Source organism: Pan paniscus, chromosome 4 (genome assembly GCF_029289425.2).
Source record: "Pan paniscus chromosome 4, NHGRI_mPanPan1-v2.0_pri, whole genome shotgun sequence".
Classification (NCBI taxonomy): domain Eukaryota; kingdom Metazoa; phylum Chordata; class Mammalia; order Primates; family Hominidae; genus Pan; species Pan paniscus.
Genome location: NC_073253.2, coordinates 97,740,154 through 97,768,018, shown reverse-complemented (window position 1 = coordinate 97,768,018; position 27,865 = coordinate 97,740,154). Strand labels below are relative to the sequence as shown.

At 36.7% G+C, this 27,865-nt stretch overlaps 1 protein-coding gene across 6 annotated transcripts in view; it reads left to right on the top strand.

The window, feature by feature from the left end:
- The window catches only part of SLCO6A1 (solute carrier organic anion transporter family member 6A1), a 128,195-nt gene that overhangs the window by 6,766 nt on the left and 93,564 nt on the right, over positions 1-27,865 (top strand). For 3 of the 6 annotated variants that reach the window (XM_055112505.1, XM_003828317.5, XM_055112506.1), the window contains exons 2-4: positions 11,874-12,131; positions 14,449-14,634; positions 16,513-16,609. In XM_055112505.1, the coding sequence (XP_054968480.1) occupies positions 11,874-12,131; positions 14,449-14,634; positions 16,513-16,609 (541 nt within the window). The remainder of the gene's footprint in view (positions 1-11,873; positions 12,132-14,448; positions 14,635-16,512; positions 16,610-27,865) is intronic. The other 3 variants (XM_055112508.2, XM_055112507.1, XM_055112509.1) reach the window with 1 other exon arrangement.

The window sequence follows — 27,865 nt, the reverse complement described above, 5'->3', positions numbered from 1 at the left end:
TTATTTTGATTCTTTCTTAGAGTTTCCATCTCTCTCCTTACATTACTTATCTGTTGTTGCATATTGTCCATTCTTTCCAATAGAGTCCTGATATGGTTTGGATTTGTGTCCCTGCCCAAATCTTATGTTGACTTGTCATCCCCAATGTTGGAGGAGGGTCCTGGTGGGAAGTGATTGGATCACGGGGGCAGACTTCCCCCTTGCTGTTTTGTGATAGTGAGTTCTCAAGAGATCTGGTTGTTTAAAAGTGTACAGCACTTCCCCTTCACTCTCTTCCTCCTTCTCTGGCCATGTAAGATGTGACTGCTTTTGCTTCACTTTCCACAATGATTGTAAGCTTCCTGAGGCCTCCCTGAGGCCTCCCCAGCCATGCTTTCTGTACAGCCTGCAGAACTGTTGAGAGGTGACAGCATGCTGGCAGTCCTCACAGCCCTTGCTCACTCTCTGCACCTCCTCCGCCTTGGCACCCACTCTGGCCGTGCTTGAGGAGCCCTCCAGCCTGCCGCAGCTCCGTGGGAGCCCCTTTCTGGGCTGGCCAAGGCCAGAGCCGGCTCCCTCAGCTTGCAAGAAGGTGTGGAGGGAGAGGCACGGGCGGGAACCGGGGCTGCGCACTGCACTTGCGGGCCAGCACGAGTTCTGGGTGGGCGTGGGCTCAGTGGGCCCCGAACTCGGAGCCACCGGGCCACCCACAAGCCCCAGGCAGTGAGGGGCTTAGCACCTGGGCCAGCAGCTGTTGTGTTCAATTTCTCGCGGGGCCTTAGCTGCCTCCCTGTGGGGCAGCGCTCGGGACCTGCAGCCCGCCATGCCTGAGCCTCCCCCTACCTCCGTGGGCTCATGTGTGGCCCAAGCCTCCCCAACGAGTGCCGCCCCCTGCTCCACGGCGCCCAGTCCCATCGACCACCCAAGGGCTGAGGAGTGTGGGTGCACCGTGCGGAACTGGCAGGCAGCTCCACCTGCGGCCCCGGTGGGGGATCTACTGGGTGAAGCCAGCTGGGCTCCTGAGTCTGGTGGGGACTTGGAGAACCTTTATGTCTAGCTAAGGGATTGTAAATACACCAATCAGCACTCTGTATCTAGCTCAAGGTTTGTAAACATACCAATCAGCACCCTGGGTCTAGCTCAGGGTTTGTGAATGCACCAGTGGACACTCTGTATCTAGCTACTCTACTCTGGTGGGGACTTGGAGAACCTTTGTGTGGACACTGTGTATCTAGCTAATCTAGTGGGGACATGGAGAACCTTTGTGTCTAGCTCAGGGATTGTAAATCCACCAATCAGTGCCCCGTCAAAACAGACCACTCGGCTCTCTGTAAAATGGACCAGTCAGCAGGATGTGGGTGGGGCCAGATAAGATAATAAAAGCAGGCTACCGGAGCCAGCTGTGGCAACCCCCTGGAGTCCGCTTCCACACTGTGGAAGCTTTGTTCTTTCGCTCTCTGCAGTAAATCCTACTGCTGCTCACTCTTTGGGTCCACACTGCCTTTATGAGCGGTAACACTCACCGCGAAGGTCTGCAGCTTCACTCCTGAAGCCAGCGAGACCACGAACCCACCAGGAGGAACGAACAACTCCAGATGTGCCGCCTGAAGAGCTGTAACACTCACCATGAAGGTCTGCAGCTTTGCTCCTGAGCCAGCGAGACCACGAACCCACCAGAAGGAAGAAACTCGGAACACACCCGAACATCAGAACAAACAAACTCCAGACACGCCGCCTTTAAGAACTGTAACACTCACCGTGAGGGTCCGCGGTTTCATTCTTGAAGTCAGTGAGACCAAGAACCCACCAATTCCAGACACACTGTGAGTCAATTAAACCTCCTTTCCTTATAAATTATCCAGTCTCAAGTAGTTCTTTATAGCAATGTGAAAATGGACTAATACATGTCTTTAGCATATTGATCATAGTTATTTTATTTTTTAATTGACATATAATAATTGTACATACATATGGGATAAAATGTAGTATTTCAATTTATGTTTATATTGTGTAATGATCAAATTGGTATAATTAGCAAATCCTTTGCCTCATATATTTATCATTCCTTTGTGGTGAGAACATTCAAAATGCTCTCTTATAGCTATTTTGAAGTATACAGTACATTATTGTTAATAGGGTGACTCTAGTCACCCTACTGTGCAACAGAGCACCAGAATTGATATATCCTATCTAACTGTAACTTAGTACTCATTGACCAACCTCTGTGCATCCCTCCTTCCACCCTCTCCAGCCTCTAGTAACCATTATTCTACTCTTTACTTCTGTAAGATCAACCTTTTTAGATTATACATATGAGTGAGATCATGCAGTACTTGTCTTTCCATGTCTGGCTTATTTCACTTAACATGATGTTCTTTATCCATGCTGTAGTAAAAAACAGGATTTTATTCTTTTTTATGGATGAACAATATTCCATTATGTGTATATACCACATTTTCTTCATCCATTCATCTGTCAATGGACACTTAGGTTGGTCCATATTTTAACTATTATGAATATTGCTTCAATAAACATGGGGATGCAAATATTTCTTTGACATACTGATTTTATTTCATTTGAATATATATCCAGTAGCAGAATTGCCGGATCATTTGGTAGTTCTATTTTTAGTTTTGAGGAACCTCCATACTGTTTTTATAATGGTTATTCTTACATAAATTCCCACCAACAGTGTATAAAGGCTTCCTTTTCTATACATCCTTGCTAATACATATCTTCTGTCTTTTTGATAACAGCCATTGTAACTGGATATCTTATGATTTTGATTTGCATTCCCCTGATGATTAGTGATGTTGAGCATTAAAAAAAATAGATCTGATGATCATTTTTATGTCTTCTTTTGAGAAATGCCTATTCAGGGCTTTTGCCCATTTTTAAATTGGATTTTTTTTTGTTTGTTTGTTTTGCTATTGAATTGTTTGAGTTCCTTAAATATTCTGGGTAATAATTTAAATTTCTGGAAATCCCCCTTTTCCATATGATTCTGTTTTAGAGTTTTCCACTGAGGGTAACGTATGCGATGTTTGGAAGGTTGAAGAGAAGGAGAGGAGAGTCATCCTTCTCCAGAGATGTTTGCAAGCAAATCCTTGCAGGTCTGAGGTTGCGTGTATCCTGCTGAGCATTTAAAAACCACCCACTTTGCTCCTGCAGGCTGATGCAGCTCTTGGGAACTATTGCAGAAGCTCTTGAGCATTGCTCAATTTCTTGATGACTTTTTGAAGAAAATAAAGGGGAGAAATAGCAGTGGGACATACCCCTAACCAAAGGGCCTCTAACTTTTATGCTTCTATGCTTTCTATGCTTCTGTCTCCCCTGGCCTACTGGCTGTAACTTCCTGACTTTTTATGTGACTTCCTCAATCTTCTGTCTCTCAGTTCTCCCAATATTTGAATGTAAGCCCTAATTCTTAAATCCTCATTTTCTAGCATTTTTAGAGTGGGTCTTCTTTTGTATTTGAATGAAAAATGATCAATTTTTTGATAGATGAAATTATTCCTTAAAATGGGAAATCTAGAATTTTTTCTCTGATGTGACTAAATTTGAAGACAGTACTGACCTTGTTGCCAGTGCAAATATGGAACGCTGATATCTCTAGGTTGTAGTAACAACATTATTGCTTAAATTAAATTGACTGAAGTGTCAAGTGTCTGTTAGGCAAGGATTACCTGTTTGGGTTTTCTTCTTCTCCTGAATCTTGTCCCCATAATTTCTCATTGCTTAGTTAGCTCTTTATGCTTTCAAACAGATCTAAAAGTATTTTTTAACTTTCATATTCTCAGCAGAATGAGAGAATTGAATTATTTAGTCTACTATTAATGGAAGTGTAATCAACAGGTCAGGGAACTATATCAAAGGGAGTTGTTCAAGTGTATCTTAACATGTTACTTTTAAAAATAGAATATTTGGAAACTCATGTGAAAAATATAACAAAACATTAACATTTGATAAATCTAGGAGAATTGTATATTGCTATTTTCTGTGATTCTACTGATTTTTGCTCACCTGATATGTAACAGTTTGAAAACATTGAGATTTGTTTTGGTTTGTTTCTCTTTATGTTTTCTTTATTTTCTCATTTTATTTATTTAACCCTATGTCAGTTAATACTTAATATAATGATAGTTATTGTATTGGAATTATACTCTTTATCATTATAAAATTTTCCCTTACTTTGTTTAATTAATTGCCTTATTGTAGGGGAACATATTTACTACTTAACTGGTTGACTATATGCTTTAATTTATGTGAAACAGCTCCCGTTTATGCCAGCTGTCCCATTTTTCATTGCAATTTTCTCCCTTTTTGCTAAGTATTATTATTAATAGTTTATTTAAACAAGCTGGGATGGATTTAGTTGGTCCTAACTTTGTGCTTTTAGATTCTGCCTTGGTCTTGTTTTACAGTGGTTAAAAAATTTGTGTGCTGAACACAATTCTTACTTTGACATAGAGTAAGATCTAAAAGACAACCAGCAATAACCTGTCTTTCTTTCTAGACCTTGTCCACATGTAGTGTTAATGAAAATTCCTTTCAGGGACAGTGTGATGTGCATTTCTTGAAAAATGAAGTAATCTTGGATCTAGTCTCTAAAATTAACTCCACCCAATTTTGAGTGGTTGGGCAAGTATTTGATGCAGCTGGTTCTGCCACCAACTTGGTATATTAGCCAGATTTGTGATGGTCCATGCTGCGACTTGCAAGATACATGAAGTCACCAGGCTACCTGTTGGTAGGGTCAGTGGGAAGCATTAGACATAATAGATTAGCTTTACTTAAAGTATCTGTAGGAAACAGTGGCCGAAGAGTAAAGTCACAGAGTGCATAGTAGTCTAAGCACACTTTGTACTACGGTATTTTCATTTATCATATAGTGCATATAACCATCATTTTATGATTTTGTTATTTGGTAATGCTTTTTTACTTTCTAGTATACCTTTTTTGGCACCATGACATCAAAAATGGCATGTGCTATTCTTAAGCAAATTGATGAAGACTTGTACATTGTTTACATTTACTATTTATCAAAGGCCATAGTGATATTACTGACCACATAAAAACCTGAAGACATAAATCTGCTGAAGTTAATGGTGATTTTAGAAGACTACAGCTGAAAAAGATAACACATGCAGCTGCAAAAGGCTTATTTACAAAACATTTTGTGAAGTATGATTTTTTCATCTAGATTTAACTGTTCTAGTTTAATTTTACTCATTTTCAATTCCAAATTTTTATATTCACATATGAAAATTAAAATAATAGCTGTAAATGAATTCACCCCATTAGCAGAAGGACAGTTTTTCAAATTGTTAAATAATGCCAGCTTTATATCAGTACCATCGGGAACTTCAAATAGAAAATACATTAACTCAAATAATAATTTATTTTTTGTGAAATTAAAGGAAAGTTTTGGAAGTTCATTCTGTTGAAGATAAACACCTGATATTAATGTGAATACTATATTTTTAAATTTTCATTTTTGAAGATACAATTATTTATTTCTGTAACGATATTTACACGAATTTTTGGGTAGAGAATCATAGTAAAGACAATGTACTTATGGTACTAGGAAAGCAGTGAAGCAGAAATGTGCTTGGAATTGGTACACAAACAATTCCTAATTGTATCCTAAGAAAATATAATATTTAACATCAACATTTACAAACATTTATTCATGTTCAAGTTTTTATGTATTAATACTTCATCTTATTGGTATACATTGCCTTTCTTTGCCTCCTGGAAACAATAGACTTCACAAATGTTGGACTTTTTTTCATTATTTTATAAATTAACCTCAGTTGATTTATGATTTTGAACTGTTTTATAAATAAATTCTCTAATTTGCAGTTGTACTTTTATTTAAAAGCAGCTGAAAATCTTCCATTAAAGTATTCAATGAATGAATCACCATACTTCTAAAATATTAGAAGCTTTTGTTGAATTTTAATTATTGAAAACAAAGCTTAAAAATGGGAAGATACTAAAATGCATCCCTCCAAAACTAAGAGAGGAACTAAACAAACTATGAGAGCTTGAGTAGCATACAAGATTTATTTTAGAAATTCTTTAATTGTGCTTTGTACACATTTTTATTTTGGGAAAGAATCTTTGGATAGTTCCTTTGCTCTAACTAGGCAATTTATACTTTTTAAATTGAATTGAATGAACTTAAGTAGACCTATAGCTTTACATAGCTGAATTTGGTGAAACAAAGTAATCATAAATAGAGACAACTTATTTGAAGAGTTTTGTCTTGTAAAATATTTTTCAAAGAAATATTCTCTGAATGTAATATTTTGGTTGAAATAGTTTAATATGAAAATATAATTGAGAACATCCTTCATTTAACAGTGCTTGTTTTTGAGCTTACTAGACACTTACACACTTGTAGAGAGTTTTTATCAATTAAAATATCATTTTCTACAGTGACACGTCAATAGAGGTTGTAATAACTTCAAATTTATTAACTATGTATTGGAATCCCCTAAGACCACAGTCAGGCTAAATGATTCCCTGGGACTTCACAGGACTTAAAATAAGCTCTTGGTTATGGTTTATTACAGTGAAAGGATACAGATTAAAATCAGCTGAGGGAAAAGGCACATGGGATGAAGTCTGGAAAAAAACAGGCGCAAGTTTTCATGTGTCCTCTCCCAGTGGAATCACATGGACATGCTTATTTCTCCCAACACGTGTGATAACACATCCAAAGTGTTACTAACCAGGGAAGCTTACGTGAGCCTTCACGGTCAGGGTTTTTCTGTCAGTCATGTAGGCATGCAACACCTCTGTGACTAACCTCAGGTACTCAGACTCCACACCCACACCCCATGACAAGAAAGATCTTCACCATAAATCACATTGTTAACATAAACTGTGTGATCAAACTGGTACAATATGGCCCAAGGCCTCTGCCATATAAAAACATTGTTATTGGATAGAATATTCCAAGGGCTTAGAGCTTTTCTCCTGGGGGCCACCGAAGAGCCAGTCCTGAAGTCAGGCCTTTTATTTTATTTGTTTATTTATTTATTTATTTATTTATTTATTTATTTATTTTTGAGATGGAGTTTCACTCTTGTTGCCCAGACTGGAATGCAATGGCGCAATCTCAGCTCACCACAACCTCCGCCTCCCAGGTTCAAACGATTCTCCTGCCTCAGTCTCACAAATAGCTGGGATTACAGGCAGATGCCACCAAGCCTGGCTAATTTTGTATTTTCAGTAGAGATGGGGTTTCTCCATGATGGTTGGGCTGGTCTCGAACTCCTGACCTCAGGTGATTCGCCCGCCTCAGCCTCCCAAAGTGCTGGGATTACAGGCATGAGCCATGCTCCTGGCCAGGCCTTTTTAAAACAACCCAGTCCTGTTCAGTTAACCCTTCACTGCAAAACTGTAAAAAGCAACTTTAATATATTGCACCTAACTTTGTAAAAACTACTAAAATATTTTTTCAGAAAAGATATGAATCACATTTTATTAAGGATAGTATGGCTAAGAAACTGGTTAAAGTATGTGTTTATTAATAATCTTATTTTTTTAAAAAATTCTGATATATAACATAAAAATGCTTGGAAATGTTTTAAGTAAACTTTTTCAGCTTCACCAATGTAATAAAAGTAATTTATCTATAATTACAAAAATAATATGACCTTTTTTTTTGACAGAGTCTCCCTCTGTCGCCCAGGCTGGAGTGCAGTGGCGCAATCTTGGCTCACTGTAAACCTCTGCCTCCTGGGTTCAAGCAATTCTTATGCCTCAGCCTCCCTGAGTAGCTGAGATTACAGGCACCCGCCACCACGCCTGGCTAATTTTTGTATTTTTAGTAGATACAGGGTTTCACCATGTTGGTCAGGCTGGTTTAGAACTCCTGATCTCAGGTATCCACCCATCTCGGCCTCCCAAACTGCTGGGATTACAGGTGTGAGCCACTGCACCCAGCCAGTAATATGACTTTTGATATAATATTCTGTACCGGTCATTGAACCAGGAGAAACAAAACAAAACAAACTAACGAACCCTCAAAGATGGAAATCTGGAATTAGCTGTCTGACATGATTGGGCTTGGAGCCAATGAAAACAGTGATATTTGTGCCTGTGAATTATGGTTCACTAGAAATCCATGGCATGTAGCAACAAAAAGAGTCATTTAAATTATTGCCTAGGATAAAGTTCTTATTGAAGGCAAGACACTGAAAGACAAAATAGGTGCTGCAATTGACTCTTGTGGTGGAAGCTTTAACTGCATTGAAAAGTTTACAGAAAGAAAATGAAAAGTTTAGGGTATGGTTAGAAAACGTGTGAGCTTCTCTCATAGTTTCATAAGAAACTCTTATTATTTTTAGCCACATATTTTTGGTCAATACTAACTCTTACTCACAGGCGGCAGAATTGCAACATAAGTTGAACTCAAACTCACCAGATCACTTCTGTGGGAGCTGGGGCATTGATTTGAGAAAAAAGAAACCTTGAGAATTAGGATAAAGGCATCTGGGTGAAATTTGGTGAACCTGAGAAACATGAAACCCCAAATCCTGTACCTTCTTTGCCAGTAGGAACAATTATTCCTCTTATATCTGAAGAGAAACAGTTCCTTGCTTGAAGACATTGAATTGGCCTCACCTGAGTTAAAGGAACGCTAATTCCCCTTATAAACGATCCCATACCCCATTGCTGCCAGACTCATAACTCAGATCCAGCCTTCCCAGAATGATTAACATAAAATCTATCCTATGAGAAAATATTCTATATACCAAAAATTTCTTGCCACTTCAGTAGTAGTTCTAGACACCAATTGGTTTGGAGTATATGGAACACTCTCTCTTCCAAAATGAAGGAAAAGTGTGTGCTATTGTACCACTCACTATTAAGAAAGAGGCACACTTTTTGGTGAGCCTCTGTGATTTTTCAATGGTAGAAGTATGCTATGGTAGCATTATAGATTTAGGGGAGGCCTTGAAAAGTAGAGGAAAAAGGAAATTCTCCCTGTGGAAAGAACATTGAGCAGTACATCTGATTGTCCATATTGCCAAACATTGCCCAGTGGTTTGACCATTTGGTAATTAGAAAGGCTGTGTAAGTGGTGAGTCTCTCCATATGAGCAGAGTTATCCTATCTGAATGAATGTTCACCAAAAGAAAGCCATTGCACAAGAGGCTCTCAATAATGAAGTAGATAGATAGATATGAATATTAGCCAGCCTCTTTCCCTAGCCATTCTATCTCTTGTTCAATGGGGTCTTATTTATAGTGACAATTACATCAAGGATGGAGGTTATATAAGAGGTGAATACATGGCCTTACCTTCACCAGAGCTCGTCTGGTTGTTGCACTGCTGAATGCCTGCCTTGCTACCAGGAAGAGTCAATATAATCTAGGTATTGGCTCCATTCCTTAGTGAAACCAACCAGTTACCTGGAGGCAGGTATTATATAGTTCTGGTTCTGTTATGAAGTGGGCAATAATTTCTCCTCACTAAATTAGACATTTATTTGGATATGGGTTCTTCTTTTGTCATCATGGTCCTGCTAACACTACCATAACTGGACTTAATGAATGCCATATAAAGCAGTATTACCATATTTACCAACACATTGCTTCTAATTAAGGAACTAATTTTACAGTAAAGAAGTATAGCAGAAGGTTCATGTTCATGTAATTCACTGATTTTACTACATATCTCAATAACCAGAACTTTTGCTCTTATAGATAATTATGATGTCTTATTGAAGACTTGGATAAGACTCGTGGTAGTAGACAACATTCAACCACTCCCAGTAGTAAACAAGTTTGTAGTGCTGTCCTATAGGATGGGGTATGTGCTTTGAGAGAACAATCTGTGTATGTTATCTGCGATCAAGGGGTAGAAGAGCGAGTGAATAGTAGAAGAAGGAAGTTATGAATATCAACTATAGTCTCATAACCACTTAGAGAAATAAAACTTGTAGCAGCTCTGCATTTCCTCTTACTTGCTTGTCTTGTGGATTCACACACAAATATGTCATATGTACATTTGCGTGTGTATATGTTTATATATGTATATGTTCTGGTTTTTTATTTTCTCTCTTTCTCTCCTTTCCTATTTTATTTTTCTATTAATACTTTATGGAAGGTAGCGAACCATATAAATTAATCTCTAGGTTATAGAATATGCCTCAATCGGAAGGGGAATTAATAACCCCACCTTAGAGATAAACTCAGTTACCAACAGGACTTATTTCCTACATTGGCCATTATCCTCCTTGGCCACATCTAATGTAAAAGTTAAAGAAAATTCTTATCCTGGGTGCAGCAAAGTTTTTATATGTTGTTTCCTGCTGGTATTGGTCTGCTGAAACTAGTTGTGGCTCCAAATCTGGCTCGTGGCTTCTTTGGCAATATATTTCTCCTCAAAAATTTAGTTAGGGCTGTGACATATTTGCTTAACTATTGATGGTTACCTTTGCAATTTGGTTTTTAAGTTAAAAAATCCATTCAGGTTTGTGATTAAACTGAAGGATTAGCATTACACTGAGATAGATATTGTGATTGATTAGACTATGTATCTCTCTTTTTTGGAGAAAGTGTAACAGCATTTCTGTAAAATGATAATTGTGATACATTAGGCAGAAGCATGATGATATTGCTACTTATTTGATATGAAAGTTTAAATATGGGAGGAAGGGTGAAAATGTATACCAAGTAGTCTAAAAGATAAACGCTGCAAGTTATTTGTCTGTTGGCCATGAACTCCATTACTCACTCCTATTTGCAAGGGGAATGGGAAGTCTGAAACCACAATTCCCAGAGTTGCTGGGGCCCAGCTGACTTCGACTTACATGCTGCAAGTGAATCTGTGGCAGCAGATTTGCAAAAGGACAAAGGGAAGACTCTCTTTTCCTTTCTGTTTCTGGTGGTTTTGGCATCAGGAGCAATGCTGGGTGATTAAAGGCTCCTGGATTTATGCTCAGGAATAAATGTGATGCTATCAGCACTATAGAGCCCATGGGCTCTGGCACCTGCAAGGGCATCAAAATCAGCAGGTGAGCTCCCTGTCATAGGAAGACTGTGGGCTCCTGGCTTCCTGCCAAAAAAAAAAAAAAGGTAGTGATTGCAGTTCTAACAGCAGCAGCAGCAGCAATAGTAGCAGCAGCCTATGCACCGGTAACTTTGGTTGCATAGATATCATGAATTTTGATTAGTAACCATTTGGACTCCAACTAATGTACTACTTTTGTAATCAATCCCTACATCAATTAATTTTGTTTCAAATTCTTAGTGTGATTATGATTACTTTTTTCCTAGTTGGATGTTGAGTGATAGAAATACACATAATATGGTACCATTCATTTCACATTCAAGAATATGAAAAACAATACTTGATATTGTCTAAGGACATATGTATTGTCAAAAATGTTAAAAAGGCTAAAAACTGGTAAACTTTAAATACAGGATGCTGATTATGGAGGGGAGGGAGACAAACGAGTTTGGGAAATATGCATTGGGCTTTAACTATTTTGATAATGTTTTATTTTCTATTCTATATGGTAGATAAATAAATATTATATTAGTAATGGTTTTAAATTTTTTATAATGTGAAATGCAATACATAAAAACAAAGATCAGTACTAAGTGAGATGACACAGCAATCACTATTCTTTAGGAAATTACTCAGAGAGGTAGTTAAAAAATAGCTTCAAAAATTCAATTAGTGAATATTTTGTAGAGGTTAAGGCCTATTTATGTTTTAGAAAAGGAATTGTTACATGCTTATAGCTTTTAAACATTCAGAATAATTTAAAATAAACTTACATCATGTAATTTAAATTTTGCTTTGTAATAATCATAATGACCTCTTAAAATGCATATCGTTGTTTTCTCTTTCTTTTTACATTTTAGGTGTGGTGTTTGGTCTTATAGATGTCAGCATTGGCGATTTTCAGAAGGAATATCAACTGAAAACCATTGAGAAGTTGGCATTGGAAAAGAGTTACGATATTTCATCTGGCCTGGTAGCAATATTTATAGCATTCTATGGAGACAGAAAAAAAGTAATATGGTTTGTAGCTTCCTCCTTTTTAATAGGACTTGGATCACTTTTATGTGCTTTTCCATCCATTCATGAAGAAAATAAACAAAGTAAGGTAGGAACTGAAGGTAAGGTTTTAAAATATACTGTCATACATCAAATCAATATTCATTCAAACCTTGGCTCAAGGAACTTAAAATAGACTGTGATAATTATTTGTTTGTATATCTATCCATCCATCCATTTGATTTATATGACCAAGTTTGCTAATTAACTAATTGTAGCATTCCAGTGGACATATATGTCATCACAGAGGAAGTTAATGATTAATTTTAGTCTACTGATAGAAAACATTTATTTTCAGATGTTGTTCAGTAGGAAGCTCAGTACTGTGATCCCTAGGAGAAGGGAAACAAACAACTTGAATTTTCTTTGAGAAGGGAAGAGTGAATCGATTAGGGGCATTTTTTATTATTATCAGGAGCTTGAAGGACCTCCTTGAGTTTATTAATCATGAACTCAAAGTGGGATTTGCATGGTTGTGCAGCCACATCAAGCTTTAACAGTACATGTAGGGAGTGGGAAGAAGAGTTATTTTGAGTAGGGTTGCAGTTTTACCATGGTTTTGCATGATTTGAAAGAGAGCAAGGGAATTAAAAGTATTTAAATGATAGTGAAAGAAGTAAGGACATGAAGGGGACATTGGGATAGTGAAAAGGAGCAGAATCAATGGATTATATACCCTGATGAATTTTAAGGATTGTTGGAATTGGGTTGCTGGAAAGAGTGAGCGGAAAGATAGGGGTGGTTAGAATGTAGATGCTTGAAATTATCATTAGGAAAGGTTTGTAGTTATTATTTTTGACATTTAAAATTACTAGCTGTATTTGTCTATTCTCAGACTGCTATAAAGAACTACCTGAGACTGGGTAATTTATAAAGAAAGAAGATTTAATTGACTCACAGTTCTGCAGCCTGTACAGGAGGGCTGGGGAGGCCTCAGGAAACTTACGATCATAGTGGAAGTTGAAGGGGAAGCAAGCCTATCTTCACATTGTAGCAGGAGAGAGTGAGCAAAGTGGGGAGTGTTACACACTTTCAAACAACCTGATCATGTGAGAACTCACTCACTGTCACGAGAACAGCAAGGGGGAAATCTGCTCCCGTGATCCAGTCACCTCCCACCAGGTCCCTCCCGCAACATTGGGAATTACAATTCCACATGAGATTAGGGTGGGGACACAGAGCCAAAACATATAACTAGCCAAGGTAGGTGGAGTACAGTGCATAACAGGAAAAAAGTTCAAGGAACTAAGAGGTCAGGGTGTTGGAAATATCACATTGACACTGATATCACAAGTTAATATGTCTGTATAAAATTGAACCTTTGGCATTTGAATGACAGTTGTAGAGACTACCTCCCACTTGATATGGAGTCAAAATCATTTCACATGGATACTAAACCAGATGAAAATTTTCATTTGTATACTGTATTGCAATCTGCACTTTAATAGTGTTTCTACAATATTATTTTAAGAGCATTTTGTTAAATGTCAACCCATGGTTAAATAACCATGGCCAATATAATCTAATAGTATTGCCTGGATCTAACAATCTACAAACAAATTTAATTACACAAGCATTTACTTAATATTGTTATATAACCATGTGAATAAAAAAAGTATAAGAAATATACTGTGACCTGAAAGATATTAAAATCTAGTGGATGACCACATAATGACTAACTCTAACGGAAAGAAATGTTTACTGTATAATGCCTTGTCCTTATGAACATATGTTCTAAAAGTTAGTGGGTTTAAAATGGGAAATTATTTAATCAGAGTGAGACAAAGTGAATATAAAGATTGTTAAAGAGGTGAACATAAAACTAAACTCAGAAAGTACTCTTTGATAACTCAGATAATCTAGAACATTAGAAATACTTTTAGCCTAGGGTCAAAAGTCAGGGGAACTAGATGCCAAATTTAAGAGGAATATGTGCTATGTCTGTGTGCAAATGCATATATATATACAAACATATTTATGCACACATATATATAATCATGCATGCACATTTATGTTTTGGTTTATAATATATGCATTTTTTGCAGGATTCCCACACAATTTCTTCCTTTTTTTTATTTTTTATTTTGGAGACGGGGTCACAATATGTTGCCCAGCCTTGTCACAATCCTCTCACTTCACCTTTCCTAGTAGCTGGTACTACAGGTGTGTGCTGTGTCTGGCCCAAATTGTATGATGGCATTTTTCTGAGAACATGATGATTGATTGCAGTACTACTACATTCAATGTAAATGAAATGTTAACTAAAAGAAAAAAGCATAATTTTGGAAATAGCTTGTAAAATATTTGATAAAGAATACTGCACATTTGTTGTATGTTTGAGTTCAATTAACAAAAATATAATCATTGTATTTTCAAAAGATATTTGCGAAGAAATAAAGGTTGTCAGTGGCTGCCAGAGCAGTGGTATATCGTTCCAATCAAAATACCTGTCTTTCTTCATCCTTGGGCAGACTGTGCAGGGAATAGCAGGAATGCCTCTTTATATCCTTGGAATAACCTTTATTGATGAGAATGTTGCTACACACTCAGCTGGTATCTATTTAGGCAAGTTTTACCCCCTCTATTACGATTGACCCATTTTGAGTTTTCTTTGAATTTTGGTATGCATATCTAAGCTGATATAGAAGTACTATTGGCCCTTATGATAACATTGTAATAAATGATAATTGGTATGCTAAACCTCCAAATCACATTGATTCACCTAATTCTAAGTAGCTGTTTGACATTTGAGATTCTAGACAAGTCACCTTAATGTCACTGAAAATATATAGAGCAATTGAAAAAATACGTACTTTCGGCCAGGCATGGTGGCTCATGCCTGTAATCCTAGAACTTTGAGAGGCTGAGGTGGGCAGATCACTTGAGGTCAGGAGTTCAAAACCAGCCTGGCCAACATAGTGAAACCCTGTCTTTACTAAAAATACAAAAAAATTAGCTGGGCATGGTGGCGAGCACCTGTAATCTCAGCTACTCTGGAGGCTGAGGCAGGAGACTTGCTTAAACCCAGGAGGCAGAGATTGCAGCGAGCCAAGATCGTACCATTGCTGCCTGGGTGACAGAGCAAGACTCCGTCTCAAACAAACAAACAAAAAATACTTTCTTAATAAAAATTATACTCTTTATGTATATGTATGTACATTTATAAATATGTATATTCATATATGTGTATATATACTTAATTAATAATAGCATACTATCCCTATTTACAATGTCTATGCCACTGTATCCTACAATAAGTAATCCTGGCTATATCTCAGAATAACCTGTACTGTCTTATATTGCAATAGATTCTGGTACTGGTAGATCATCTATTTGTACAGGGTTATCTAACTATCACTTTTGAAAATAAATTTAAAGTTGTTTTTATATACTTATTGCGAAGGTGTATTGACACATCCTGGTAGCTAAGGTGAAGGGTGCAGAAGTAATGATAACTTTAAAGTATCATCTTGCTAGAGCACCCCAAATTAAATAAAATAAGATATTTTTAATTTCTAGTTATATTAAATATATTTCATGTATATTACATTAAATATATAGATTAAATAAAGTATAATGAATTATATACTGAGTTTCTCTAATACATGCATTAGATAGTATGTATGATGGTTAGTTTTATGTGTTTGCTTGGCTGGGTTATGACACCTAGTTGTAAAGACAAACACTACTCCAGATGTTTTGGTGACTGTCATTTTTAGATGCGATGAACATTTACAATCAGCAGATTTTGAGCAAAACTGATTTCATAATGTGGATGGGCCTCATTCAATCAGTTGAAGGTTCTATGAGCAAAAACTGAGGTTTTCTGAAGAAGCAATTCTACCTAAAGATTGTAACATCAACTCTTACTTGAATTTCCAGCCTGCTGGCCTGCCCTACAAATTTGGGACTTGCTAGGCCTCATAATTGTATTTTGTATGAGCCAATTCCTTAAAATGAATCTGTCTGTTCTCTATGTCTTTGTTTTTTGAAGGTCATTTTTATTTTTGTGTTTAAAATTTTTTTTAATTTCAGTAGTGTTGGGGGGAACAGGTGGTATTTGGTTACATAGATAAGCTCTTTAGTGGTGATTTATGAGATTTTGGTGCACCCATCGCCCAAGCAGTGTACGCTATACCCAATGTGCAGTCTTTTATCCCTCACCCACCTCTCACCATTACCCCCTGGTCCCCAAAGTCCATTATATCATTCTTATGCTTTTGCATCCTCATAGCTTGGTTCCCACTTCTGAGAACATAATGATACTTGGTTTTCCATTACTGTTTTTCTCTGTCTTTTATTGATTTTGTTTCTCTGGAGAGCTCTGACTAATACAGAATGCTATGAAAAGCTTTCAGAAGTAATCAATTTCAGTCAATTTTTATCATAACGAAGCTGGCTTATGAAATTGTTTGATGTTCAGTTTCAGTGCTTATTTTACAGGTATTGCAGAATGTACATTAATGATTGGATATGCTCTGGGTTATGTGCTAGGAGCACCACTAGTTAAAGTCCCTGAGAATACTACTTCTGCAACAAAGTAAGGCATTATTTTTTCTTTTTTTGTTTACATTGTATAAAATACTTACTAAATAGCTACCATAGCTTACAAGTAAATATATATATTTAATTTGTAATAACCATAGTTTTAGAAAAAATATATGCAAATGTGACTTATATGCACATATTTGTACATATAAATACATCTGAAATATACATCTTAAACATTTTTAAGTGCATAGTACAGCACTGTTAACTATGTGTACATTGTTTTTCAATATATATCTAGAATTTTTGCATCTTGCAAAAATGCAATCATTGTTCTACTTTTGTTTTCTGAGAGTCTGACTATTTTAGACACCTTATAAAACTGGAATCATGCAGTATTTTTCTTTTTGTGATTGGCTTATTTCACTTTAAATAATATTTTGAAGTTTCATGCATGTTGTAGCAGATAACAGGATATCCTTCTTCATTTAAGGCTGAATAATACTCCACTGTATTATTGTACATACCACACTGGCTTTATTCATTCATTTTTCAATGGACATTAAAGTTGCTTCCAGCTCTTTACTATTGTGAATAATGCTGCAATTAATACAGGTGTACAAATATCCCACAGAGATCCTGTTGTCAATTCTTTTGTATATATACTCAGAAATTGGATTGCTAGATCATATGGTAAGTCTATTTTTCCAGTTTTATTTTTTCAAAAAACTTTTATACTGTTTTTTATAACGACTGCACCATTTTACATTCCTGCAGTGCACAGGGTTCCAATTTCTCCACATCCTCACCAATACTGTTTTGTTTGTTTTTTCTGTTTGTTTGTTTGTTTGTTTTTCTGATAGTGACCATCCTAATGGATCCAAGGTGATACCTTATTGTGGTTTTGATTTGCATTTCCCTGATTATTAGTAGTGTTGAGTATCTTTTCAATGCTTCTTCACCATTTGTATACCTTCTTTTATCAATCCAAGTCCTTTGGCCATTTTTAAATCAGATTGTTTTTTGTTGCTATTGGGTTGAAGTTCTTCATATATTCTGCATATTAGCCTCTTTTCAATACATGGTTTGCAAATGTTTTCTCCCATTCTGCAGGTTGCCTTTTCACTTCGCCAATTGTTTCCTTTACTGCAAAAAAGTTTTTAAGTTCTATGTCGTGCATTTGTCTGTTTTTGGTTTGCTGCCTGGGCTTTTGGTGTAATATCCAAAAAATAATTGTCAAATCCAATGGCATGAAGCATTCTCCCTATGCTTTCCTCTAGGAACTTTATGGTTTCAAGCCTTGTGTTTAGATGTCTAATCCATTTTGGGTTAATTTTTGTATATGGTGTAAGGTAAGGTTCCAACTTCATTCTTTTGCATGTGGATATCCAGTTTTCCCAACACTGTTTTTTGAAGACAATTCTTTGCACGTTGTGTAGCCTTGGCACCCTTGTCAAAGATCATTTCACCGTATATATGAGGGTTTATTTCTGGGTTCTCTATTCTATTTCATTGGTCTGTGTGTCGGTCTTTATACCAGTACCATACTGTTTTGAGGACTGTAGCTTTGCAATATATTTGAAATCAGGAAGTGTTATGCCTCCAACTTTGTTTTTCTTTTTGCAGATTGATTTGGCTGTTCAGGGTGTTTTCTGATTCCACAGGATTTTTTTTCTATTTTTGTAAAAAACGCCATTGGAATTTTGATAGGGATTGCATTAAATCTGTATTTCACTTTGGGTTGTATAAACATTTTAACAATATTCTAATTCTAAGAATATTAATATTAATTATCATGTTCAATCCATAAACATGGGATCGCTTTACATCTATTTGTGTCTTTAATTTTTTTCAATAATGTTTTATAGTTTGCAATGCGCAAGTCTTTCTCCTCCTTGTACACTGTTCATTGTCAGTGTATGGAAACACAACTGATATTTGTGTGTTGATATTGCATCCTGCAACTTTACTAAATTCATTTAGTAGTTCTAATAGTTACACATATGTTATGTGTATGCAAGTATGTATGATCCTTAGGGTTTTCTATATATAAGATCATGTCATCTGAGAACAGGGATAATTTTACTTCTTCGTCCCCTGTTTGGATGCCTTTTATTTCTTTTTCTTCCCCAATTTTTCTGGCTAGGACCTTCCAGTACTATGTCGAACATGGTGAGAACAAACTATGGACTTGTTCCTGATCTTAGAAAACTTGCTGGTTTTCACCATTGAGTATGATGTTAACTGTAGGCTTTTAATACAAGGCCTTTACTACATTGAGGTGTAATTTCCTTGTATTCCTAGTTTTCTCAGTGTTTTTGTCCTAAAAGGGCATTGAATTTTGTCAAATGCTTTTTCTGAATCAATTGACATGATCATGTGGTTTTTCTCTATTATGTTAATGTGGTGTATTACACTGATTTATTTTCATATGCTGAACCATCTTTATATTCCAGGAACAAATCCCACTTGATTATGATGTATATTCCCTTTAATATGTTGTTACATTCAATTTGCTTGTGTTTTGATTAGGATTTTTTTCATCAGTATTCATCAGAGATATTAGTCTGTAGTTTTCTTGTAGTATCTTTGTCTAGGTTCAGTATTAGAGTATGTTGGCCACATAGAAAGAATTTGAAGTATTCCCTCCTCTTCAATTACTTGGAGGATTTTGAGAAGGATTATTGTTAATTCTTATTGAAATATTTGGTACAGTTCTCCAGTGAAGCTATCTGGCCCTAGGCTTTCCTCTGTTGGGAGGTTTTTGATGGCTGATTCAATCGCCTTACTAGTTACAGGTCTGTTCAGATACTTTGTTTCTTCATCATTTAGTGTTGGTAGGTTGAATGTTTCTAGAAATGTATCCATGTCTTCTAAGTTATCTAATTTGTTGGGATATAATTATTCATAGTAGTTTCTTGTGATTCTTCTTACTTCTGTGGCATTTAGTTGTAAAGTCTTCCGCTCATTTCTGATTTTTGTTATTTGAGTCTTATCTCTTTTTTCTTAATTTCTCTGGCCAAGGTTTGTCAATTTTGTTAATCTCTTTTAAAAAACCATCTCTTTGTTTTGTTTATTTTCTCTATGGTTTTTCCAGGCTCTATTTCATTTACAGTATTTCTGCTGTAATCTCTATTATTTCCTTTCTACAGCTACATAAATATATATTTTAAAGCTGTATTTTAATTATATATTGGGAACTAGTACCATCAATTACCTCCTCCTCAACTTTTCTTGTTCTCTTGTTGAGATGATGGAGTTAATTAAGGAGCTATACCTACCACTTTAAGAAAATAGAGAAGTGTACCTTCCATTTCTGAAATTCTGAGTTCATATGAAGGAAGAACTAGTAGAAACTGAGATAACGAAGAATAGTTCCATGGTTGTTTATTGCTACAGGTACTACCTGGAAACTATCCTGCTAGTTCCCCTGGCAACTCACTTGGGTTCTTACCCAGCTAGTATAACGTTTTGGTAACTACCAGACAAATATCATAAAAGGGAACAGATAAGTTTTCAGGGAATAAGCTGTGTGCTGAATATATTTTGTTTGCCTCTCTAAATTTACTCTTCATCTTTCTAAAATCTTCTCCACCCTCCTCTGCTCAGGGAGGCTGACCTGTATTGACAGCCTCAATGTATTCCCCTGTACTCTATCTAGATTTCACTTGGGTTTTGCCACTGAGAGTCATTGGCAGATGAGAAGGCAGGGGAAGCTTAAGATTACGGCATTTATTCTTTCGGTTCTTCCTGAAGGCTTGTACCCAGATTGGTTGTATTTCTCTTCTGAAGGCCATGGCTATCAGCAGGATACCCTCAACATTTATTAAGCACTATTCCAATGACATTCAGGGCTGTGATAAGAGCTTGCTACTATAGCTAGCCCCAGAATGCTATACTGTGCCTTGTTATTTTTCCTGAAGTCTGCCCACATTACTAAAAATAGTTCCCTTATCACTCTTCAAATGATCTAGTGTGAGTTAACTATACATTTTCTACCAGGATTCTGAGTGATATTAGAAGTAGTATCAGAAGTAGCAATAGGGTTCCAGAACTATGTTGAATGTTTGTGTACACAGATATTCTTGCTAGGGATAAATTGGACATAGTTATTAAAATTATCACAGGTTGTGGATTGGGATTAAGGCTTTAGGAAATTAAGGGGGTGTAGCATTTAATTCAAATGACAAAAGTAATTTTAAAGAATTCTGGGCTGTATGGGTTCTTTTAACAACGCTAGAGAATATTTCCAGAGAAAAGGAAACATTTAAGGGTGTGAATGTTCAGAAAGGAATGGTCACTACATTATGGCTTCACTAAACAGTGGCCCTAAGATACAGGAAACCCGTCTAGCAGTTAGAATTTCAGGCTGTCCTGTATTAAGGTTGTTCACTTAATATAGGAGAGATGGCCTGAGGTATAAATCTCTAATGATTTATGTTCAGCTTGTTTGGGTAGTTAGAGACTTAGAGCAAGACTGGAAAATAGGTGGTAAGGAGAACATGTGATTGAACCTCTCTGAAGGGGTGCATGAAGAAGGTATTTACTTTGGAAGGTTCTCAAGTCAGTCGAACAGTATCACCAATCCTGTTAATGTCAGTGAGCCTCTGTCTCTTTTTTTAAAAACCAACCTAGGTCTTCATTAATGGGCCCATGTGAAAAATGACCATGGAGAAATCATTACAACAACTCACGAAAGAAAAACCATGCCCCAAGAAAGGAGAAAACAAAGCTAACTCCACCACCTATAACATCTTGGCTAATCAGAGGTCCTGAGTCTGTCCACATGACACCTTTATTGCAAGCATAAAAAACAATCGGAAAACCAGTGCACTAAACAAAACTACAACCAAGGACCTTCACAGAATCCACTGCATTCCCCTGCTACCTCCACCAGAACAGGTGCTGGATTCCATGGCTGAGAGGCCTTAAGACAAGTCATATTATAGGACTCTTTAGAGATGCTCCCCAGTACCAGCCTGAAGCCTGGTAGTTCCACTGGGTAGCTAGGCCCAGAAGAGAAATAATAATCTCTACAGTCCAGCTTTCAGGAAGCCCCATCCCTAGGGGAAGCAGGAGAGCACCACATCAAGGGAACACCCCATGAGACAAAAAACCCTTCAAAAAATCAATGAATCCAGGAGCTGGTTTTTTGAAAAGATCAACAAAATAGACCGCTAGCAAGACTAATAAAGAAGAAAAGAGAGAAGAATCAAGTAGACACAATAAAAAATGATAAAAGGGATATCACCACCGATCCCACAGAAATACAAACTACCATCAGAGAATACTATAAACATCTCTATGCAAATAAACTAGAAAATCTAGAAGAAATGGATAAATTCCTGGAGACATACACCCTCCCAAGACTAAACCAGGAAGGAGTTGAATCTCTGAATAGACCAATAACAGGTTCTGAAATCGAGGCAATAATTAATAGCCTACCAACCAAAAAAAGTCCAGGACCAGACAGATTCACAACTGAATTCTACCAGAGGTACAAAGAAGAGCTGGTACCATTCCTTCTGAAACTATTCCAATCACTACAAAAAGAGGGAATCCTCTCTAACTCATTTTATGAGGCCAGCATCATCCTGAAACCAAAGTCTGGCAGAGACACACACACAAGAAAGAGAATTTTAGGCCAATATCCCTGATGAATATCGATGCGAAAATCCTCAATAAAATACTGGCAAACTGAATCCAGCAGCACATCAAAAAGTTCCACCATGATCAAGTGGGCTTCATCCCTGGGATGCAAGGCTGGTTCAACATACGCAAATCAATAAACATAATCCACTCACATAAACAGAACCAACGACAAAAGCCACGATTATCGCAGTAGATGTGGAAAAGGCCTTCAACAAAATTCAACAGCCTTTCATGCTAAAAATTCTCAATAAACTAGGTATTGATGGAATGTAACTCAAAATAATAAGAACTATTTATGACAAACCCACAGCCAATATCATACTGAATGGGCAAAAACTGGAAGCATTCCCTTTGAAAACCGGCACAAGACAAGGATGCCCTCTCTCACCACTCCTATTCAACATAGTATTGGAAGTTCTGGCCAGGGCCATCAGGCAAGAGAAAGAAATAAAGGGTATTTAATTACAAAAAGAGGAATTCAAATTGTCCCTGTTTGCAGATGACATGATTGTATGTTCAGAAAACCCCGTCGTCTCAGCCCAAAATCTCCTTAAGCTGATAAGCAACTTCAGCAAAGTCTCAGGATACAAAATCAATGTGCAAAAATCACAAGCATTCCTATACACCAACAACACACAGAGAGCAAAATCATGAGTGAACTCCAATTCACAATTACTACAAAGAGAATAAAATAACTAGGAATCCAACTTACAAGGGATGTGAAGGACCTCTTCAAGGAGAACTGCAAACCACTGCTCAACGAAATAAAAAAGGACACAAACAAATGGAAGAATATTCCATGCTCATGGATAGGAAGAATCAGTATCGTGAAAATGGCCATACTGCCCAAGGTAATTTATAGGTTCAATGCCATCCCCATCAAGCTGCCAATGACTTGCTTCACAGAATTGGAAAAAACTACTTTAAACTTCATGTGAAACCAAAAAAAAAGCCTGCATAGCCAAGACAATCCTAAGCAAAAAGAACAAAGCTGGAGGCATCGCGCTACCTGACTTCAAACTATACTACAAGGCTACAGTAAGCAAAACAGCATGGTACTGGTACCAAAACAGACATATAGACCAATGGAACAGAACAGAGGCCTCAGAAATAACGCTACACATCTACAACCATCTGATCTTTGACAAACCTGACAAAAGCAAGCAATGGGGAAAGGATTCCCTATTTAATAAATGGTGCTGGGAAAACTGGTTAGCAATATGTAGAAAGCTGAAACTGGATCCTTTCCTTACCCCGTATACAAAAATTAACTTAAGATGGATTAAAGACTTAAACGTAAGACCTAAAACCATAAAAACCCTAGAAGAAAATGAAGTATCTGCTGTCTTCAAGAGACTCACGTAATACATAAGGACTCACACAAACTTAAAGTAAAAGGGTAGAAGAAGATATTCCATGCAAATGGTAACTAAAAGTGAGCAGGAGTAGCTATTCTTATATCAGACAAAACAGACTTTAAAGCAACAACAGTTAAAAAAGACAAAGAGGGATATTATAAAATGATAAAAAGTCTAGTTCAACAGGAAAATGTCACAATCCTAAATATATATGTACTTAATGCTGGAGCTCCTAAATTTTTAAAATAATTACTACTCTATGTAAGAAATGAGATAGATGACAACACAATAATAGTGGGGACTTCAGTACTCCACTGACAGCACTAGATAGGTCATCAAGACAGAAAGTCAACAAAGAAACAATGGACTTAAAATATACCCTAGAACAAATGGACTTAACAGATATTTACAGAACACTCTACCCCAGAACTGCAGGATATATTCTTTTCCTCAGCACACGGAACATTCTCCAAGATAGACCGTATGATAGGCCTCAAAATATGTCTCGATAAATTTAAGACAATCAAAAGCATATCAAGTATCCTCTCAGACCACAGTGGAATAAAATTGGAAATCTACTCCAAAAGGAAACCTCAAAACCATGCAAATACATGGAAATTAAACAACCTGCTCCTGAATTATTATTGGATCAATAATGAAATCAATATGGAAATTAAACATTTCTTTGAACTGAACGATGATAGTGACACAAACCTATCAAAACCCCTAGGATACAGCAAAAGCAATGCTAAAAGGACAGTTTATAGCATTAAATGCCTACATCAAGAAGTCTGAAAGAGCATGATTAGACCATCTAAGGTCACACCTCAAGGAACTGGAGAAACAAGAATGAACCAAACACAAAACCAGCAGAAGGAAAGAAATAACAAAGATCAGAGCAGAACTAAATGAAATTGAAACCAAAAATACAAAAGATAAATGAAACACAACACTGGTTCTTTGAAAAGATAAACAAAATATATAGACCATTAGTGAGATTAACCAGGAAAGAAAGGTGATTCAAATAAGCTCAATTAGAAATGAAATGGGAGATATTACAACTGATACCACACAAATGCAAAAGAACATTCAATGCCACTGATACGGTTTGGCTGTGTCCCTACACAAATCTCACCTTCAATTGTAATAACCCCCACATGATAAGGGCAGGGCCAAGTGGAAATAAATGAATCGTGGGGGCAGTTTCCCTCATACTGTACTCGTATGTAGTGAATAAGTCTCATGATATTTGATGGTTTTATAAATGGGAGGTCCCCTGCACAAGATCTCTTGCCTGCCACCAGTTTTGTTTTTTTTTTTTTAAAGAGATTCTTACTCTGTCACCCAGGCTGGAGTGCAGTGGTATAATCACAGCTTACTAAAGCCTCAATTCCTGGACTCAGGTGATCCTCCCACCTCTGGAGTAGCTAGGACTACAGGCATGCATCCTCATACCAGGATAATGTTTTTGTATTTTTGGTAAAGACGAGGTTTACAAAGAAATCAGAACTTCATATACATCATATGTAAAAATCACAATATACAAAAATCAACTCAAGATGGATTAAAGACTTAAATGTAAAACCCAAAGCTACAAAAACCCTAGAAGAAAACCTAGGCTGTACCATTCAGGAATAGGCATGGGCAAAGATTTCATGATGAAGACACCAAAACAATTGCAACAAAAACAAAAATTGACGATTGAGATCTGATTAAACTAAAGAGCTTCTGCACAGCCAAAGAAACTATCAACAGAGTAAACAGACAACCTACAGAATGGGAGAAAATTTTAACAAACATGCATCTGACTAAGGTCTAATATCCAGCATCTATAAGGAATATAAATTTACAAGAATAAAAACAAACAACTCCATTAAAAAGTGGGCAAAGGACATGAACAGACACTTCTCAAAAGAAGACATACATGTGGTCCACAATCATATGAAAAAAGTCTCAACATCACTAATCATTAGAGAAATGCAAATCAAAACCGCAATGAGGTACTATTTCACATAAGTCACAATGGCTATTAAGAAGTCAAAAAATTACAGATGCTGGTGAGGCTGTGGAGAAAAGGAACTCTTTTACACTCTTGGTGGGAGTATAAATTAGTTCAACCATTGTGGAAGACAGTGCGGTAATTCTTCAAAGACCTAGAGACTGAAATACCATTCAGCCTAGCAATCCTATTACTGGGTATATACCAAAGATAAACATCATCCAGTTATAAAGACACATGCACGCATATGATCATTGCAGCATTATTCACAATAGCAAAGACATGGAATTGATCTAAATGCCCATCAATGATAGACTGGACAAAGAAAATGTGGTAAATATACACCAGGGAATACTATGCAGCCATAAAAAGGAATGAGATCATGTCCTTTGGAGGGATATGAATGGAGCCGGAGGCCATCATCCTTAGTAAACTAATGCAGGAATAGAAAACCAAATACCGTATATTTTCTCTTATAAATGGGAGCTAAATGATGAGAACACATAGATACATAGATAGGAAAAATAGCTGCAGCCTACTTGAGGGCAGAGGATGGGGGGAGGAAAAGGATCAGAAAAAGCATCTAATTAATACTAGGCTTAATACCTGGTTGATGAAATAATCTGTAAAACAAACCCCTGACACACATTTACTTATTTAACAAACTTCTACATCCTGCACTTATACCCATGAACTTAAAATAAAAGTTAAAAAGGAAAAAGAGAATCCCAATACTAACTAATGTGAATATTCTGAGTTTCTGGTGGGGGAGGAATGGGTTTCTGCTGTATAGTAGAGACAGGCACAACTTTGTTTGAAATCCAGGGGATTTACTTGATTCTTAGTATTCACATTGTCCAGTAGTTCTCTTTAATGAATAACTGCCTCAACTCATTAAAGAAAATACCACTAAGGCTCAGATCTTATAGGAATGATAGTTTGGGTCACCTCACCAGGTGAAGTATTCTTTCCAACCAAGGTGCTAACTGAGGGTAAGGTATTCATATGATAGATGGTGAATGAAGGAAGATGTGATGGTAAACTCAGACCTTGTCACTACTAATGATGCAGGGACAGTAGCAACTAGGTTTTGTGTTAATTTTCTTCTAATTTTTATTCTTCTAGGTTATATGATGATCCCTGGTAATGGTAACTGTTTTAGACATAATGCGTTTCTCTCGAGGTACTTGAGACAAAGAATTTGAGATAAATACATGAATGCACACTATTAATTTGAGAAATGATACTAGGAAGCATGATAGGGTAGTGGGGAAATAAGCATGGGAAGTTAAAGAAGACAATAAAGTGTTCATTATATTGAGCAATTTACTGCTTGGGGCAACTAGGACTCAATCCCACTGGAGAACTCTGGCGGACAGTGTAATATATGAGTTATCCCAGATATATATATATATATATCCACTAACTCCTAGAAATTGTTGGTCAAGCGATGCTCCTGGGGTTATTATTAAGCCCTAGGTATTTCTGACCTGCTCTCTGAGAACTGGGCCAAGCATAAAGTTCCTGCTATTCAAAGTTAATCATTTGTTATATATGGGAGTGATGAATGCCTAGCTGACATAATACAAATGGGACACTAACAACATCTTCTACAACAGTGTTTTAGTTTTCAGTTGCAAATATATTTGAATTATTATAACCCAATAATTGTATAATAGCTAACAGGATTTGGTGTAGTTATCTCAAGAATTTTCTCGCCCAAGATTTTTTTTTTCCAGCAAAGGGCACTAGCAGATTCTGAGGTACAAAAGTGAAGGATTGTGTTGGATATCATCAGTTTGCTGCTATAGTTCCACTCCCTACTTTTCTCCACTCTGCTCTGTACCTAAAGAGGTTGACCTATTATAGACAACATCAATGGTCTCCTTTACCATCTAGCTTAGTTTTAGGCTTGGCTTGTGAAGAGCACTGGCAAGAGATCTGAGAGCATCAGGAAACTTAAATCTGGATATTTATTCTTTCCTTTCCTTTCCTGATGAATCTCAATGGCTTGGTGGTGTCTCTTTAATAAAGGCTACATTTGTCTTATGACCCTCTGATACAACCACCTGTAGAGCTCACTTAATTTCTGTCTCCTCTTGCCTCTTCAGGCACCTTTTCAGGTGGTAATGGCTCTTTTCTGTTGCAAGACCCAGGATACCAACTCTTCCCATACGGATTTCTTTAAACTTTCCTTATGTCACTTAAATAGTCCCTTTTATTAAATTACTCAAAGAGAATGTATTATTAGGACTCAGTATGTATATTAACCTTCTGTATTTTTTTGAATTTGCTTCTT